The following is a 17,224-nucleotide window of genomic DNA, read 5'->3' as shown; positions in this document are numbered from 1 at the left end:
GTCACATTGTATGTGAACATATAAATGCTCTGGATCCAGCCTGAGTGAGTCTCCTGCCCAGCCTGCACTCCTGGGCACACATTCTTCTTTCTTCCCTTTGGGCCTCTTTGAAAAGAGAGCTAGCTGTTGGCTGTCTCCCCAGGTCTTCAGGTAACAGACACTTTTACACCCGTTATATACAGGATGCACATACGTATTCTGGGCCCTTGGTAGGTTTTCTCTTCCTTTTACCATGTTTCTTTTACAAGGTAGTTCACTGTCAGGGTCCTAAGACTTTTGTCTGAAGTTCTTACTGAAATGTAATGTTCTCAGCTGTGCATGGTGGTGCACACTTTTAATCCCAGCACTTGGGAGGCAGAGGCAGGCAGATCTCTCTGAGTTCGAGGCCAGCCTGGTCTACAGAACGAGTTCCAGGACAGCCAGGGCTACGTAGTGAGACCCTGTCTTATACCTGTTGTTTGTTGGCACTCTGCAGGAGCACAACTCTAAGAAAAGAACCTGTCTTAGGGTTTTATTGCTGTGAGGAGACACCATGACCTGGCAGCCTTTATAAAGGAAACATTTAGTTGGTGCCAACTTAGAGTTTTAGAGGTTTATTACATTTTCCTTATGGCGTGTACCAGGCTTTTTTTTTTGGGGGGGGCCGCCAACCGGTTCCCAAACCATGACACAGAGACTTATTATTAGTTATGAATGCTTGGCCTAGCTTAGGCTCCTTTCTGGTTGGCTCTTTTAGCTTAAATTAACCTGTTTCTCTTTGTCTACCTTTTGCCCTGGGGCTTTCTGTTTTTTTTCCTTCTGTGTATCTTACTTTCACTGCTTCTCGTGTCTGCCTGACTGGTGGCTGCCTGGCTTCTTGCCCCTGGTATCTCCCTTGTTCTCTCTTTTCTTATTCTTCTCTAGCCTAGATTTCTTCTAGTCCGTCTGCCCTCCAGCCCCGCCTATCCCTCTCCTCCTAGCTCTTTATTAGACCGATCAGGTGCCTTAGGCAGGCAAGGTGAAACAAATGCAACACATCTTTAATAATTAAACACACATCCTTACATCATTAAACACACATCCTTACATAATTAAACACATATCCTTACATCATTAAACAAATGCAACCCATCTTTAATAATTAAACACACATCCTTACATTATTAAACAAATGCAGCATAAACAAATGTAACACACCTTTATACAGTTAAAGTAATATTCCACAGCATAAACAAACGTAACACATCTTTACATAGTTAAAATAATATTCCACAACAATAGCAAGAAGCATGGTGGTGTGCAGGCAGACATGGTGCTGGGGAAGGAGCTGAGAGTTCTATATCCGGATTGGCAGGCCGCAGGAAGAAAATGCCACACTGGACCTTTTGAGCATCTGAGACCTCAAAGCCTGCCCCCTAGTGACACGCCTCCTCCAACAAAGCCACACCTACCCCAACAAGGCCATACCTCCCAATAATGCCAGGTCCTCTGAGCCTATAGGGCCATTTTCACTAAAACTACCACAGAAATTAAGCTGTATTTGTGGCAAAGTGTATATTAAGGGAGAGTCCTATAAAGGAGTGTGTAGGTGGAGTTTTCCTGTCCTGACCACCCACTCCCAAATAACCTGCATCCACTTCCCAAATAACTACCTCAGAGACTTAATACAAATTATAAATACTCGGCCATAGCTCAGACTTGTTACTAATGAACTCTTACACTTTAAATTAACCTATATTTTTTATCTGTACTTTGCCACATGGCTCATGGCTTGTTACCTCATTTTCTACACGTCCTGCTTCCTTGGCAGCTGGCTGGCGTCTCTTCTGACTCCACCCTTCCTCATCCCATCATTCTCAGTTTGGCTTTTCCACCTAACTTTATCCTGTTCAGCTATTGGCCAGTTAGCTTGTTTATTAAACCAATCATAGTGACATATATTCACACAGTGTACAGACGGATTATTCTACAACATTTCCCCCGTTTGTTTAATTAAAAAGGAAGGTTTTAACTTCTTTTAGGGGGGTGGTTTGAGACAGGGTTTCTCTGTAAAACAGTCCTGGCTGTTCTGGAACTCAATCTGTTGATCAGGCTGGCTTCAAACTCACAGAGATCCACCTGCCTCTGCATCCCAAATGCTGGGATTAAAGGCGTGCATCACCACTGCCCAGCTGGAAGGTTTTAACTTTAACATAATAAAATTATATACAACAAAATCAATTATCAAGAAAGAATTACAGTTATAATATCCATTCTCTTTGTATTTGGCAAAATTAGAGAAAATACTCTTATTTTGGTAGTCTTATAGTTTTATATCTAATTTGCTTTTTATCATAACCAAGGTAAACTATAAGTTTAACTATTTTGTCTTTAACTCCATCAGAGACCCCAGAAGGATGAAATGTTACCTAATGACAGGGACATCAGGCTGCCTGGACAGTCACCCAAAGCTCCTCTGTAACGGTGGGACAGCCATCTTTGGCCTACAGGCCCAGCATATCTGACAGACTTTCCTGTGAAGCAGGGAATTTTGAAGGACTGTTCTACCTTGTCTTGGCAAAGTTTGGCAGTTGCCTTTCTTTTTGGACAGCATATGGTCAGCAATTGAGGCAAGGGCAGTTTCTTTGCCCACATGGCTAGCTTTTGCCATAAAGAAAATAAACTCCATATGGAGTTTTTTTTAATGCCCATCATCTTTGTTGAAGTAGATTGGTGCTGCCAGGAGCAGATGTGTCTCACTGTCATGAAAAGGTTTAGACATATTAAATGCCATATTCTGTAGGTCTTTGAAGTGTTTGTTTGGAGACCATTTCTCTATCTAAAAGTTATCTGTATGGCCTTGAAAACATACCTAACGTGACTAAGTTTGACTATTACAGATAACTATTAATCTGTATTTCTTAATTATGTATTACATTTTAAATGTGCATAAACACAATACCATCTGTTTTCATTGGTGTCTGGTCCTCTTGCTCTGAAAGTACATAAACTTTTAAAGGTAACTTACATATCTGCATTAATACAGGTATAGATGTAGAAGTGCATTGTACACAGGTCAGCCGAAGATGAGTTTTTTGTTTTATGTCTGAGCAGGTAAAATATACATTATGTGTCTTGTAGTTCTCCTAGATTTATTTTTTTATGTCTAGTCAGATTTTTCAGGTAATCTTCCTTGATCAAACCTGATTTTTCCTTAACTTGGAATGAATCCATATCTTCTCATTTCCTGTGGAAATAAATAAAGCACAACCTCTCCCCCAAAAGCAGTATACCTTTTGACCTAAATTTTGAAGGTAAGACATTTTAAAAACATACAGGTTGGTTTAATCTAGCAGCTTTAATCCAGTGTCTCCTAGCAGCTAAAAAATTTATAGACAACATAATAACATATAGAATTCAAACTCTGTATTTTCCATCTTTACATGGCTTACTATATATTACTTTATTCTTTTTAAAAGACTTTACTATTTTATTCTTAAGTCATTTTTTATACATCCTTTTTCTTCTCTCTCCCAAGCCTGTGTATATTTTTAAACTCACTGTAATCCATTTAGAGGCCTTTTTTTTTGTTCTGAATCTGTCTTTACTGTGTATCTGTATTGTTTTGTGATTGCATGAAACAATTTTTTTAATATTTTGTTTCATGTGCATGCGTGTGTGGGTTGCATGAATGTCTGTACCATCTCTGTGTGCCATGTGTGTTCAGTGCCCATAAAGGCCAGAAGAAGGTGCCATATCCCCCTAGAACTGGAATTATGGACAGTTGTTAGTTGCCATGTGGGTGCTGGGAATTGAACCCGGGTCCCCTGGGAGAGCAGTCAGTGCTCTTAACCACTGAGCCATCTCTCCACTCCCCAAATTAGACACATCTTAAACTGCTACGTCAGCTGTCTGCATTGCTTGGCTTAGCCCATGGCGGTTGTGGCAGCTGTCAAGAGACACTTTTTTTTTTTTTTTTTTTTGGTTTTTTGAGACAGGGTTTCTCTGTGTAGCTTTGCGCCTTTCCTGGGACTCACTTGGTAGCCCAGGCTGGCCTCGAACTCACAGAGATCCGCCTGGCTCTGCCTCCCGAGTGCTGGGATTAAAGGCGTGCGCCACCACCGCCCGGCAAGAGACACTTTTTTGTAGCCTGAGAGGCTGCGGGGACACGCCACCCAGCTTGGTCATGGCCAGCGGGAGAGACTGTGGGAATCACATGCAGAGTAGCTCATGGTGTGCTTGCAACTTCAAGGTACGTGTCTCTCTCCTGCGGTTGGTGTGAGACTGTGAGACTCTGTTTTTTAGGTCTTCTGTGAATCTTTGCCGGACAGTAGGCACCATTTGTAGGCGGGTGGGAACAGAGTCTCAGTTGTGACTTGGTGAGGACTAGTTCCCTTCAGCCTCATCCCAAGAGCCTCTCATCTTCAGGATGATAGCGGACGAACCATCCTCTAAGGAGGAAACAGCCAGCATGAAGTTAACTGTGAGGATATCTGAGAGCAAGACATGCACATGCACATGCGTGCTTACGTACAGATGCACATATGCATATAAAAGGCCACAGTTCTCACACATGCAGACCCTGTAGTTGCATAGTCACTGGTACATATTTGTGCTTACGTGTGTGCACGCGTGTGCACCCATACACAAAATGTTTCCATTACGTGCTTCTCTCAGATTCAATGATTCACTCGGGAGCCCGACTGCTTTCCGCGTACTCTCTTCTAAGGAATTCAGGCATCCGAGGGGGAGAACCTGAGACATTTTATCTCATGAGAAGTGAGCTCACTTCCCATGTACTTTGGAACTTTTTGGGTCTCACGGGTGCTGCTCCTGGATCCTGTATAGGGCATCCCTGCTCAGGTCGCGATCCTGGGGTCTGGAGCCATGCCAACAGATGTCCTTGGTGTTTGGTTAACAGTCTCCAGCACCCTCTCACCTGCAGTGCCTCAGCCTATCAGCCCTCCAGCCAGGACCGTCCCGGCCTTGGCTACACCATGAATGTCACCACATTGGCCCCATGGCAGGAATTACAACTTGACTCTTGACCCTCCTTTCAGCATAGGGCACCCAGACCTTCTTTTCCTACCTTAAATCTGTAGTAGGTAACTCCAGTAAGTACTATGAAAAAGAAAATAATTATGAGGCCACTCCAGAATGCTGTACGTTCACGTCTGCTGCCCCCAGCGTACACTTCTGTGGTTGGGGTAGTGGGCTGAAGAGGCTCTGAAAAGGGAAAAACAAAGATGAAGAGCCCTGTCCTGCTCAGGGTCTCCAGAAGGGCTTCTGCTTACCCTGGCAATAGGCACTGTGCCCCCATACCCCTCTTACCCCACCTCAGGGTGAGGGGCTCAGGCAGCCCCTCGTGGTGCACATGGCATGTGTAGTTCTGCTCCTCCCCAGAAGGCACCACCAGAGCTGCCCACTTCTGGAAGGTTCCGTCCCCTGCAGGTCTGGTCTCCACAAGTTCCATGTCCTGAATCAGTTCTTCCCCATCCAACTGCCAGGTCAGGGAGATCTCAGCAGGGTAGAAGCCCAGGGCCCAGCACCTCAGGGTGACGTCTCCTTCTTGTCTGGGATGGCGGGTCACTCTTGTCTGGGGAGGGTCTGTAGTAAACAGATAGATAGGTGCTGGTAGGCACAGCTTTATGTCTACAGTGGAAAAAGGCAGAAATGGGAGACATCCCCAAGGACCTTTGGGACACAGTGAGTAGAGACCTCAGGGAGGTGGTGGTAGGGACCACAGTCTAGGAGACTCAAAAATGTCCGCATCTGCTTGTGGGAAGCTACCCCCAGTACACTGGCCCCACCCAGACAGCCCACCTACAGCCCTGTGCTCAAGTGGCCATGGAGCTGGGCTTGGGGCAGCTGTTTACCCGTGCGAGTGAACGCCTCTCCTCCCAGGGTCAGGTATCTCTGCAGCCACAGGATGCATTCCTTCTCCAAGTAGCTCTTGTCTTTCTCCAGCCAGTACTCACTGTTTTCCCACTTGCGCTTGGTGTAACCAGCAATGAATGTGGCTGCTATATATTGCATAGAGTCCAAATCCAAGGTCAGGTAGTCCCAGCCATCGTAGCCATATTGCCAATGTCCTGTGGTACGTCTGCCATCCCTCATCTCACAGCCGTATGTGAACTGGAGGGTGTGAGGGCCTAGAACCCCCCAGGACAAGCATGTCAGGGACCACAGGTGAATTTCCCAGGCCTCTCCATTATGGTCCCTGTTGCCCTAGCACCGCCCACCAGATTCCTTAGGTTCTCCTTAGAGGGTGTTCACATTCTAGATCATGTAGTCTGACCACTGATACCCTTTTAAGTCAGCTGTCAGGGGCCAGGCCTAAGCTGCTTCAGGTCATAGTAAAAGATCATTGGATAGGGAGGTAGGACTTAGTTTTGCTGTGTCGTCACGCAGGTCATTCATCCTCTACAACTCTCTTCACACATGGAAACCTAGTGGTCTCCCCCACAGGACTCGAGTGCTGGCAGTCCCTGAGTCCAAGCGTAACCTCCCAGGGACAGCAGCACGGCACACGTGCGTGATGGTAGAGACACACTGTGCTCAGTGTGTCTCTCCTCGAGGCTCTAGAGAGTGCAGACACTGACTGGGGTGTGCGGTGCACACGTGCAGTCCCGCAAGTGGGAAGGTGAGGGCAGGTCATCCTCAGCTACATAGCGAATTAGAGGCTCGCTTGGGCTCCATGAGTCCCTGTCTCAAAAACAGCAACAAAACAAAACAAAAAGACAACCCCCCCAAAAAAAAACCAAAAACAATAAAACAAACTGAGTCAAACCAACCACTGACCAACAAGAAAACAAGCTTTTATGCTGACGCTTAAAATTTGAAAATCTCTAATGATTTTCAGAGTCAGCTGTGAGACTGCCTGGCAGGAGTCACAAGGGTCCCCAGCATGAGTGTTTTCCCGTAGAAGTTGTAAGCACTTTGAAGACATGCTTAGAACTGCACTCAAGGTTGTACATCTGTGACTCGGACTGACAGGTATTGAACAGATGAATGCCACACAGACCCTGAGCTCTGGGAGCAGATTGGGCCAGCCTGTTCTCAAAGCACAGTCTGTCGGGACCTCCTGCCTCTGGGGCTGAGGTGTGGTGGGTCAGTCAGTTCTGTGTCCCACCACCTTTTCCAGCACATACCCGCGTGCTGGCGGAAGTCATCTGCCCTCTGACGCTGGGTCCCAGAGCTGTTGTAGTACTGCTGTATATTTCTCAGGCTGAGCTGGAAAATCTTCATCCGATTGGTGAAGACCTGGGTCTCGTCAGCAAAGTACCCTGGATTTTCCCTCAGCCAGGCAACAGAAGGCTCTGCCTTCATGCTGTTGCTGTTGTAGTGGATGAAGGGCTGGTCGTCGATGAAGCCGGTGGCAGAAAACGCAGGGACCCTGGGACCTGGCGCTGTCACAGCCGTGTAGGAGTACAGCAGAGAATGCAATCCTGAGGTAGGGATCAGGGTTTAGTGTAAGGTACTGACTGAGGACCCAGCTCCGAGGGTGGAGAATGAGTGTGCCTGTGTGTGAATTGTAGAAGAGACAGGGCACACAACATAAAAACAATTTCATACCACCTGCCAGCCAAATGAATCAAATTCCACACTATACACTAGGATAATTCAGAGAATTGACAAAGAAATGTAAAATTAAGGGGCTGGAGAGATGGCTCAGTGGTTAAGAGCACTGGTCACTCTTACAGAGGACCCAATCTTAAATCCTAGCATCCACATGGCCCCTCACAACCATCTGTACCTCCAGTTCCAGGGGATCTGACACCTTCTGGCCTCCAAGGGCACTGTCTGCATGTGGTGCATTTATGGAGATGCTGGATCTCACTCTCCCCACCCCCTTCCCATATCTGAGATTTTTGTTTGTTTTAAATTAAGAAGTTAGAATACAGAGTAATGGGTTTCATCTTAGTGTCTTTGTGCATATGTGCCATTGTGCTTGGATATGGGTTATTTTGTTTTCTAAGTGCTGGGGTTGAACTCAGGACTCCTGTAGTTGTTTTTCATCAAATACAGTGGCTGCCCCTTAAGCAACTGCTGTTCTCCTCAGCAACTGCACCTTCTCCACAAGGGTTGCAGCCACTGGGAGTTCTGTTCCCTCAGGCACCAGCTCTCAAGAGGCTGAATAGCAAGTAGCTAACCTCTCCTTGCCCGTCTCCCCCAAAACCAGCACCCTTCTGCTCCACCCCCTCTTAAGCCCTAGCTACATGTGGTTCCCCCCACCACTTCCTGTCAGCTAGTTGAAGACGCAGCCTCCTGACCACAGGTTAATTTTATTTAATCAAACGGATGTAACACATCTTTGCATTATTGACAGGGCAGTAGGAAAAAATGCCACACACCTTAAAAATAATATCCCACAATGCCTATATGCTTGGAAGTTGCTCTCCCACTGACCTTCATCCCAAGCACTTTTCTTTTTGTAAAGATTACGTTAGGAGGGTTGGGGACTTAGCTCAGTGGTAGAGCACTTGCCTAGCAAGCGCAAGGCCCTGGGTTCGATCCTCAGCTAAAAAAAAAAAAAAAAAAAAAGCTATGTTAGGGACTGAAGAGATGGAACCAGCTGCTTTTGCAGAGGACCCAAGTGTAGTTCCCTGCACCCACATGCTAACAACCATCTGTAATCTAGTTTTGGGCGATCTTGAAGGGCCCTGGACAGAACTGCAGCCATCTTAGAACGAGTCAGCTAGGGACAGCAGGCCCTTGTACAAACAATTCCAGAAAAAACTGCAAGGGCCTCTCCACCCCAGACCCAGCCAATCAGAAGCTGTGCAAACCAGATGTTTCCTGCTGATAAAGATGGAATGCCATAACCGTCAGAGGATGTGAGTTTCCTGCTGATATAGATAGAATGACACAACAATCAGCCTATTTCCCTGCGGCTGCAACCCTCCAGTCAGCTTAAGCCAAGCATCCCTGGCCCGAGTAAGCACCAATTCTGAGCCTGTAACTATATGGATTTGGAAGTCTCCTAACCCTCTGCCCTAACCACAGTAAATATCCTGCCCTGCTACTGCTCGGGGTCCCTCCTGCTCCACCTCTGCATCCATCGGATGGAGGACCTGAGTTTTAACTTGAAATAAAGACTCTGTTTTTGCATTTGGATTAGGTCTCTAGGTAGCCTTTGGGGATTCTGGATTTTGGATACAACAGTCTGATGCCCTTTTGTGGCTTGTGCAGATACTTCACATAGTGATGGACACAAGCACCCATGGAGTCCAGAAGAGGGTGTTGGATACTCTGGAAGTGGAGTTACAGGTGGTTGTGAGTTGCCCACCGTGGGTGCTGGGGACTGAACTCCCATCCTCTGCAAGAGCAGTGTGTACTCTTCACTAATGAGCATCTGCGGCCTCTGCCCTTAGGCTGGTATCATTTCACTCACTGCTCTGTCCCATACTCCTGCCTCCTGCTCCTTCTCCAGCTGCTGTTGTAGGATATTATTTTAAGGTGTGTTACTTTTGTTTATATTGCATTTGTTTAACTCTGAAGCTGTGATACTTTGCCTGTCTAAAACACTTGATGGTCTAATAAAGAACTAAACAGCCGAGGCTGACAGGCAGAGAGGATATATAGAAGGAGAAATCTGAGAAAAAAGGAGCCAGAGAAGGAGGAGGACATCAGGGGTCAGCCACCCAGCCACACAGCCAGCCACAGAGTAAGAGTTAAAGTAAGATTACAGAAGTAAGAAAAGCAAAAAGCCCAGAGGTAAAAGATTGATGGGCCAAGCTAGTTAAGAAAAGCTGACAAGAAACAAGCCAATCTAAGGTCAGGAATTCATAAATAGGGATTTGTCTCTGTGTCTATTTATTTGGGAGCTGGGTGGCAGGGCCTCCAAAAGAGCCAAGAACAAACAACAACATTTTGGTGCCCAACGTGGGGCTTGAATATCCCTAGCGCCTGAGAAAGCTGAAAAGAAAAAGAAAAAGGTCACGGCTCCTTTAAGAGGAGCTACTGTTTAGCCGGGAGGGTAGAGGTTAAATAAAGACAGCAAGCTAAGTAAAAAAACGCCTGCCACAGTTCACGTGGAATTGAGTTCAACGCCTAGAGAGTTCTTGGTCATGAACCTCTGACTGGGCTGTGCGTTTTAGGCTTGACTTTCATGACCCTAGAGGATCCAGGTGTAGGTTAGCAGTTTAAAGTTTGCTCATATGGTCAAAAAGACTAGAGATATGCAGTAAAAGAGATCCTCATGGAAAAAAATTCTAAACAGGTTCCAGTGTGTTTTACATCTGCATAGGCTTAAGAAAGAAAGAAAAGGGGTATGCACAGTCTTAGAAAGAAATAGTTTAAAAATAGTGACGTCTTTAAAGAGAGAAGTAAAATAATAAAAAAAGAAAAAAGCCATGTGGAGATGGAAAATACACAGGGAATTGGATCCTGTATAGTATTGTGTTGATTTTGAACTTTTTGAATGCCGAAGAGCAAAAGAGAGCTGCCAGGACATGGGATTGAAAGGACTGCTGACATAATCCAACCTAATATTTTAAGAATGCCTTGACTTTAAAAAAGAAGTAAAAAAAATACTTGTCAATGGAAATAGAAAATGCTTTAGAGTTTTGTTCCTATAGGAGATGAGAGGCTGTGGATTCTTTCAGGGTTAATATGGATCAGGTTTGATCAGGTGAGACCTCCTGAATTTTGACAGGTAATATTTATCAACAGAGATTACTGCTGGTCTTCCCAGGACTTGGCCATTATCTAAAATTTTCTCTCTGGGACCCTAAAGATGTTTCTGTCCACAGACATCAGCAAGCAGTATGGAGATAACTATGCCCACATTCCCAAGAGTTGGGGGTGTGAGGGTGGTTTTTGGTTATTTGGTGGGTTATGGATGTTTGTTATCATTTAGGGGAATGTAGAATATTGAGAAAAGTTTAAAGTTATTTTTATTACACTGTGTATTTGTTTCTACTCTTGTTTAAAGGATTTTTCTATATTGGTACAAATTTAAGCAAATTTAAGGTTATTTTTGTTACAACATAGTGTATATATGTTTTTACTCTTGTTTAAGGTATTGTACCTATGCAATTCATTTAAAAATGTAAGATAAAATTCTAGATTTTTTTTTTTTTTTTCGAGACAGAGTTTCTCTGTGTAGCTTTTGGAGCCTGTCCTGGAACTCACTCTGTAGACCAGGCTGACCTCTAACTCACAGAGATCTGCCTGGCTCTGCCTCCTGAGTGCTGGGATTAAAGGTGTGCGCCACCATCGCCCAGCAAATTCTAGATTTTGAAAGCCATTATTATAAACTGTTTAGGATAATCAAGAAACATAGGTTAGTAGTTAGCCATTTATAACAATCAAATTTGTAGATATGTAAGGTATGTTTTCAAGATCATATAGAGGTATATTTTAGATAGATAAATGGTTTTCAAACACTTCAAAGACGTATAGAATATGGGATTTAAAATGTTTTGTTAACTTAGGGTTTTTCATGACAACGAGACACATCTGCTCCTGGCAGCACCAATATACTTCAGAAATGATGGACACTGAAGAAACTCCTTATGGAGTTTGCTTTCATTGTGGCAAGGTTAGCCACTGGGCACAGAAACTGCTCTTGCATTTGACTGCTGACAGTGTGCTGTGCAGACTGGACATGCGGGACACAGAAAAGAAGACTGTTGGACTTTGCCAAATAAGGCAGGACAGTCCTTCAAATTCCCTGCTTCTCTGAAAAGTTTTGCAGACATTCTGGGCCTGCAGGCTGAAGATGGCTGCCCCAGCATTGCAGAGGAACTTTGGGTGACAGTCCAGGCAGCCAAGTGTCTCTGTTGATAGGTCATATTACATCCTTCTGGGTTTTTGATGGAGTTAAAGACTAAATAGTTACAGCTGCAGTTTTCCTTAGTTATGATAGAAAGTGAATTAGTTGTAAAAATTTGTATTCACTATGATAGGATAGATAATGCATTATTTTCTCTGAATATGCTAGCTACAAATGGACAGAATATTGTATATTAATTCTTCCTTGATAATCGTTTTTGTTGTGGATAGTTTTTTCTTTTTAAGATTTATTTATTTATTATGTATACAGTGTTCTGCCTGCATGTATCCCTGCAGGCCAGAAGAGGGAGCCAGATCTCATTATAGATGGTTGTGAGCCACCATGTGGGTGCTGGGAATTGAACTCAGGACCTCTGGAAGAACAGCCAGTGTTCTTAACCTCTGAGCCATCTCTCCAGCCCCTTGTTGTGGATAGTTTTACTATGTTAAAGTTAAAACCTTTTTATTTAGACAAAAAGGGGGAAATGTTGGGGAATATTATTTTAAGGTCTATTACTTTCGTTTATGTTACATTTGTTTAACTCTTTGAAGCTGTGTTACTTTGCCTGTCTAAAACACCTGATGGTCTAATAAAGAATTGAACGGCCATTATCAAGGAGAAAGAATAGGCAGGTCTGGCAGGCAGAGAGTATATATAGAAAGAGAAATCTGGGAGAAAAAAAAGGAGCCAGAGAAGGAGGAGGACTCCAGGGGTCAGCCACGTAATGGAGTAAGAGAAAGATATACAAAAATAGAGAAAGGTAAAAGCCCAGAGGCAAAAGATAAATGGGATAAGTGAAGTTAAGAAAAGCTGGCAAGAAACAAACCACACCAAGGGTGGGCATTTGTAATTAAGAATAAGCCTCCGTGTGTGATTTACTTGGGAGCTGGTTGGCGGACCCACAAAAGAGTAAAGAGCAAAAACAACCAACAGCAAGCTGCTTCGCTCTTTCCTAGTTAAATCAGTTTCTGCTGCTTCTGCGTCATCCCTGTCTCCTGTATTACCTGCCTCCTTTAGGAGCTCTGCCTCCCTTTCCCCATGATTCCCTTCTGGTTTTGAGATCCCCTCATACATATGAAAGCACACACACACACACACACACACACACACACACACACACACACACGTACATGATCTTATGTTTATTTTCTGAAATGTTTATTTATTTTTGAGACAGGGTCTCATGTAGCCAAGGTTGGCTTTGAAATCACTGTGTGAGGCTGGTCTTGAATTTCTGATCCTTCTGCCTCCACCTCCCAAATGCTGGGATTGCAGGGTCACAGGTGTGAGGTACTACACTGGGCTCCATTTCAGCTTCTTTCAGTGTGGAAGAAAGCTGAGAGGAGCCCAGGCTTCCCTGCTCAAGCCGCTGAAGCCTCCTGGAGACGCCCAGGTGAGCAGGCAGGGTGGGGTCCCTGGAGAGAAGGGCTCTCCCTGGGATCACAGTCAGAAGCCCTTTGTGTCCCAACCTCCTATAAAGTCTCTGTTTCTTTTTCTTGTGGAAGGAGGGAGCGACCCCAGGACCTGGACAGGCACTCTTCCAACTGAGCTACATTTTCAGACTCAGTTTCTCTCCTTGTTTCGTAAAGGCACCCTTGTGATCTTCACATCTCTATCTACCGACAGCTACTGCGTGCTTCCCTGTGTGAGCTGCATGCTTCCCTATGTGACACCTGCCCTTTAAAATGCCCCTCCTTCACAGTCCTCTCTTGCTCTCTTGCCTGTTCTCTGTCTGTCTGTCTTCCTGCCTCTCTCATGTCCCCACTTCCTGATGGCTTTCCACTCTCCCCCCATAAACCTCTTACACTAGATCTGTTGTGTGTGGCGTGTTCTCTTAGTGGCGTCCCTTGGCAGGGCCTGCCACATGGATCCACTTTGCCACTTTCTGCCCTTTCAGCTGCTGCCACCCATATGGTGGACGGAGAGGACGGATCCAAACTGATGGGTGATGTTGCTCTGGATGCTGTGAATACGTTGCTTTGATTGGTTGATAAATAAAATGCTGATTGGCCAGTAGCCAGGCAGGAAGTATAGGCAGGGCCAGCAGACAAACAGAATTCTGGGAAGAGGAAGGCTGAGTCAGGAGTCACCAGCCCGCCGTCCAGGGAGTAGCATGTAATGGTGCACAGGTAAAGCCACAGGACACGTGGTGACATATAGATGAACAGAAATGGGTTGAGTTTAAGTGTAAGAGCTAGTCAGTGGTAGGCCTGAGCTAATGGCCTAGCAGTTTTAATTAATATAAGCCTCTCTGTGTTTACTTGGGTCTGAACAGCTGCGGACTAGGTGGGACACAAGAAAACTTGGAGCTATACCAAATAGACTGTCCTCTGACCTCCACATCTGGACTGTAGTCTGTGCTGCATGCTACACATATGTGTACACACGTGCGTGTGCACACACACAGACAGGCACACAAATGATTAAATGGACAACGTATAAGTAAACAGGCAGTTCAAAAAGCAGGACAGCTCAGCTGTCAAAGTGCTCACTGCTCTCCGCTCTCCCAGAGGACTGTGGTTTGGTTCTGAGCACTCATGTGGAGGGGCTTGTAACTCACATGGGCTAGCTCCAGGGGGTCCCATGTGCCCTCTCCTGGCCTCTGGGTACAGCATACACACACACACACACACACACACACACACACACACACACACACACACACACACGCCCACACACGTGCCCACACGCACGGCGCAAATACTCAAACACATCAGAATGTAATGAAAGGCCTGTCCTGGCTTGGTGGTGCATGCCTTTAAGCCCAACTCCTGTGAGTTCAAGGTCAGCCTGGTCTACATAGTGAGTTCGAAGACAGCCAGAGCTGCTATGAGACCACGTCCCATGTCTTTTTTTTAGGTTCTCTTTGTGACCCCAGGTCCTCATACACGGTCACGGTTGGCATGTGCCACGGGCTGACCTCACAGCTTGTGTTTCTTTATATTCACTGAGCTTCAGTTTTCTTTCTTTTTTTGGTTTGAGACAGGGTTTCTCTGGGAAGTTTTGGAGCCTGTCCTGGAATTCTCTCTGTAGATCAGGCTGGCCTCGAACTCACAGAGATCTCCTGCCTCTGTCTCCCAAGTGCTGGGATTAAAGGCGTGCGCCACCACCGCCTGGCCTGAATTTCAGTTTTATGACAGGGTCCCATTTAGGACCCAAGGTGGCCTCTAATTTGCCAAGTATCTGATGGCCTTGAATTCCAGGTCTTCCCACCTCCATTTCCCAAGTGCAGCCCTTCTGCAAAATGGCTCGGGGTTGAGGTCCCCCCCCCCACGCCTTGAATTTGCTCAGCGCCACAAAACCCCCTTCCCCACCCTACTCACGCGCTCCGCTGTCCGGGAGGCCACTCAGGAACCAGAAGATAAGAACCCACATGGTGTGGGCACTGTCCGAGTCTGCTCTGCCTGAGTTACTAGACCTTAGAGAGATTCCAACTGCCTGTGGGAACAAGAAACTGTTTAACCTCTGAAGTGGGGGTGGGGTAGGGTGGAGTGTTAGCAAGAGAGAGGGGCGGGTCTGACAGCGCGGACTTGATGGGTGTGTCTTTTTTCAGGGGTCCCTGCAGGGCTCGCCACCTGGATGAGGGCCATCTTCCCTGGAGATGTGCCCCTCACCCCCGCGTGGGCTCCGAGCACTGCAGGGGAGTGACTGCTGGGGCCTTGGAGCCCTGAGGGTTGCCGGAGCCCTGCCCTCGGCTCCAGCTTGTTTACTTTTGAGCTCTGGGCGGCGTCTGGCAGCTGCACCCTTCAGAGCTCTCGTCTCTTCCTGAGGGGTCCGCCTCTTCTCCACCCAGATAAGCTGTATGGGAGACCACAGCACTTCAGTTTTCTACCTTTCAGTTTCTAATCTTTGTAGCCCTAGTTCTCCTGGAACTCACCAGGCTGGCCTCGAATTCAGTTTCAGGTCCCAGCACCAGGTGATGGCGCACAACCCTTTGATGTATGTACCCTTCTGGCTACTGCACTTACATGGAGTACATCTATTAAATAGACAAACATACATATAAAATAAAAACATAAATCTGGGTCTGGAGAGGTGGTTCAGTGGTTAAGAGCACTTAACAGTTCTTGCTGCTCTTCTCAAGGACCCGGTTTGGACACTCAGGACAGGTGACTCACAGCCACAGATTCTGGGGGATCTCATCCAATCCTCTGAGGGTTCCATACACATTCACACACATAGAAACACACATAAATAAATTAAAAAACATAAATCTTAAAAACCATTACATATAAAACCAGTCATGGTGGTATGTGCCTTTACTTCCAGGACTTTGAAGGCAGAAGTGGGTCTCTGAGTTCCAGGCCAGCTGGGACTACACAGTGAGATCCTGGCTCAAAAAAAAAAAAAAAAAAAATTAGAGGAAATGTGTACCTCAGCACAGTAAAGACCATGTATGGAAAACTCATGGTCAACATCTCACTGAATGGGGAAGAAGACAGATCAGTTTTATGGCTGTTACTCAATGTAGCCCTGGATTTCTAGAGCAGGGGGCAGCTTAAGGGTGAGTGGACCATGGGGCCTCCATATAACCGGTTTCTAGAACACAGTGGGTGTGCTGGTGTGGGAGGAGGAGCCAGTAAAGAAGCAGTTCCTCAGACTCCGCACAGAGTCGTGAACTAAGTCAAAACACTGCTGGAGAGAGAAGAGGAAGGCAGAGAGACATGAGGCCATGTTCAAGACTGTTATGCAAGAGGGTCATTTGGGGTCATCCTGGTCTTCAGGGCTAAGGGTGAAACTCACATTGTCATGGTTAAGAAACAAAAATTTGTGTATATTTAAATTTAATGTCAGCAAGAAAGGCTGTGCCCCATTGCTTCCAACATTCCACAGCACGGGGAACTGGGCGGCCTCCTGCACCTGGGGGATGCCTGACAGCAGAGAGGGCCCTGGGGGAGCATGGCCCTGGAGAGGGCCTCTCATACCATTTCTCTGTGTTAAGAGAGCGGCCTCATAGGCGGAGAGACACAAACTCCCTCGGTGCTCACCGTTCTAACTTAGGATGTCAATTGCTTTCTTTTTCCTTCTCGACAGTATTTTCTGGTTTGGTTTTTTGTGTTTTCCTGCTCTCTAGGCAGCACATGCCCTGGCTCCACGAGGTGTGAGAGCAGAGCATCTTTACCGTGGTTTCCTCTGATGACCTGTTAACCCTTGCCTTGCAGTCGTTCAGACAGAGCAGCAGGACCATTATGTCCTCCTGTTTGCTGTGCCTGGGCGGGTCAAAGGCCAGGCTCTGCACTGCATCCATGGCAGGAAATCCGCATTCCAATCTACTGTGTTCCTCCCGGCCTGTCACTGCTTGTCTCCGTAGCTTCCTTACATGGTGTCCAGTCACCAAGACCTGCACAACTAGGGACTGACCTAACCAATCCAGAATTCAGGAGGCTGAGGCAAGAGGTTTGCCATGGGTTCTAGGCCAGCCTGGGCTACATATTGAGTTCAGAGCAGGGTAGGATACAGATGAGACCTTGTCTCAGTGAAAGGGGT

At 46.2% G+C, this 17,224-nt stretch overlaps 1 protein-coding gene and 1 long non-coding RNA gene across 4 annotated transcripts in view; one reads left to right on the top strand and one right to left on the bottom strand.

The window, feature by feature from the left end:
• LOC128114259 (uncharacterized) overlaps positions 1-17,224 on the top strand; it is a 41,088-nt gene that overhangs the window by 15,060 nt on the left and 8,804 nt on the right. The window lies entirely within an intron of this gene.
• Positions 3,982-15,849, bottom strand: LOC128114257 (H-2 class I histocompatibility antigen, Q10 alpha chain-like). Of its 3 annotated transcripts, XM_052744109.1 has the most exons (7): positions 15,061-15,849; positions 7,110-7,406; positions 5,835-6,110; positions 5,290-5,565; positions 5,048-5,184; position 5,001; positions 3,983-4,407 (listed from the first exon to the last, which is right to left on the bottom strand). In XM_052744109.1, the coding sequence occupies exons 1-7, from the start codon at positions 15,110-15,112 to the stop codon at positions 4,361-4,363; spliced, it is 1,086 nt and encodes a 361-aa protein (XP_052600069.1). In that variant the 5' UTR covers positions 15,113-15,849; the 3' UTR covers positions 3,983-4,360. The 3 variants fall into 3 exon arrangements, with proteins under 3 accessions (XP_052600068.1, XP_052600069.1, XP_052600067.1); XM_052744108.1 differs by lacking the exon at position 5,001 and having other exon boundaries at positions 3,982-4,409; positions 5,937-6,110; XM_052744107.1 differs by lacking the exon at position 5,001 and having other exon boundaries at positions 3,993-4,409; positions 15,061-15,847.

This window comes from Peromyscus californicus, unplaced genomic scaffold, assembly GCF_007827085.1.
Source record: "Peromyscus californicus insignis strain IS unplaced genomic scaffold, ASM782708v3 Scaffold_19__1_contigs__length_69161282, whole genome shotgun sequence".
NCBI lineage: Eukaryota > Metazoa > Chordata > Mammalia > Rodentia > Cricetidae > Peromyscus > Peromyscus californicus.
Note: the sequence above shows the minus strand (reverse complement) of the source record. Positions and strands in the feature narration are given on the sequence as shown.

Coding starts and splice junctions, on each gene's coding strand:
- LOC128114257 (XM_052744109.1), bottom strand. CDS start 15,112: ATGTGGGTTCTTATCTTCTGGTTCCTGAGTGGCCTCCCGGACAGCGGA. Junction 5,566..5,834: donor AGAGGCGTTCACTCGCACGG/GTAAACAGCTGC, acceptor TGTTTACTACAG/ACCCTCCCCAGACAAGAGTG. Junction 5,185..5,289: donor GCCCCTCACCCTGAGGTGGG/GTAAGAGGGGTA, acceptor TTCCCTTTTCAG/AGCCTCTTCAGCCCACTACC.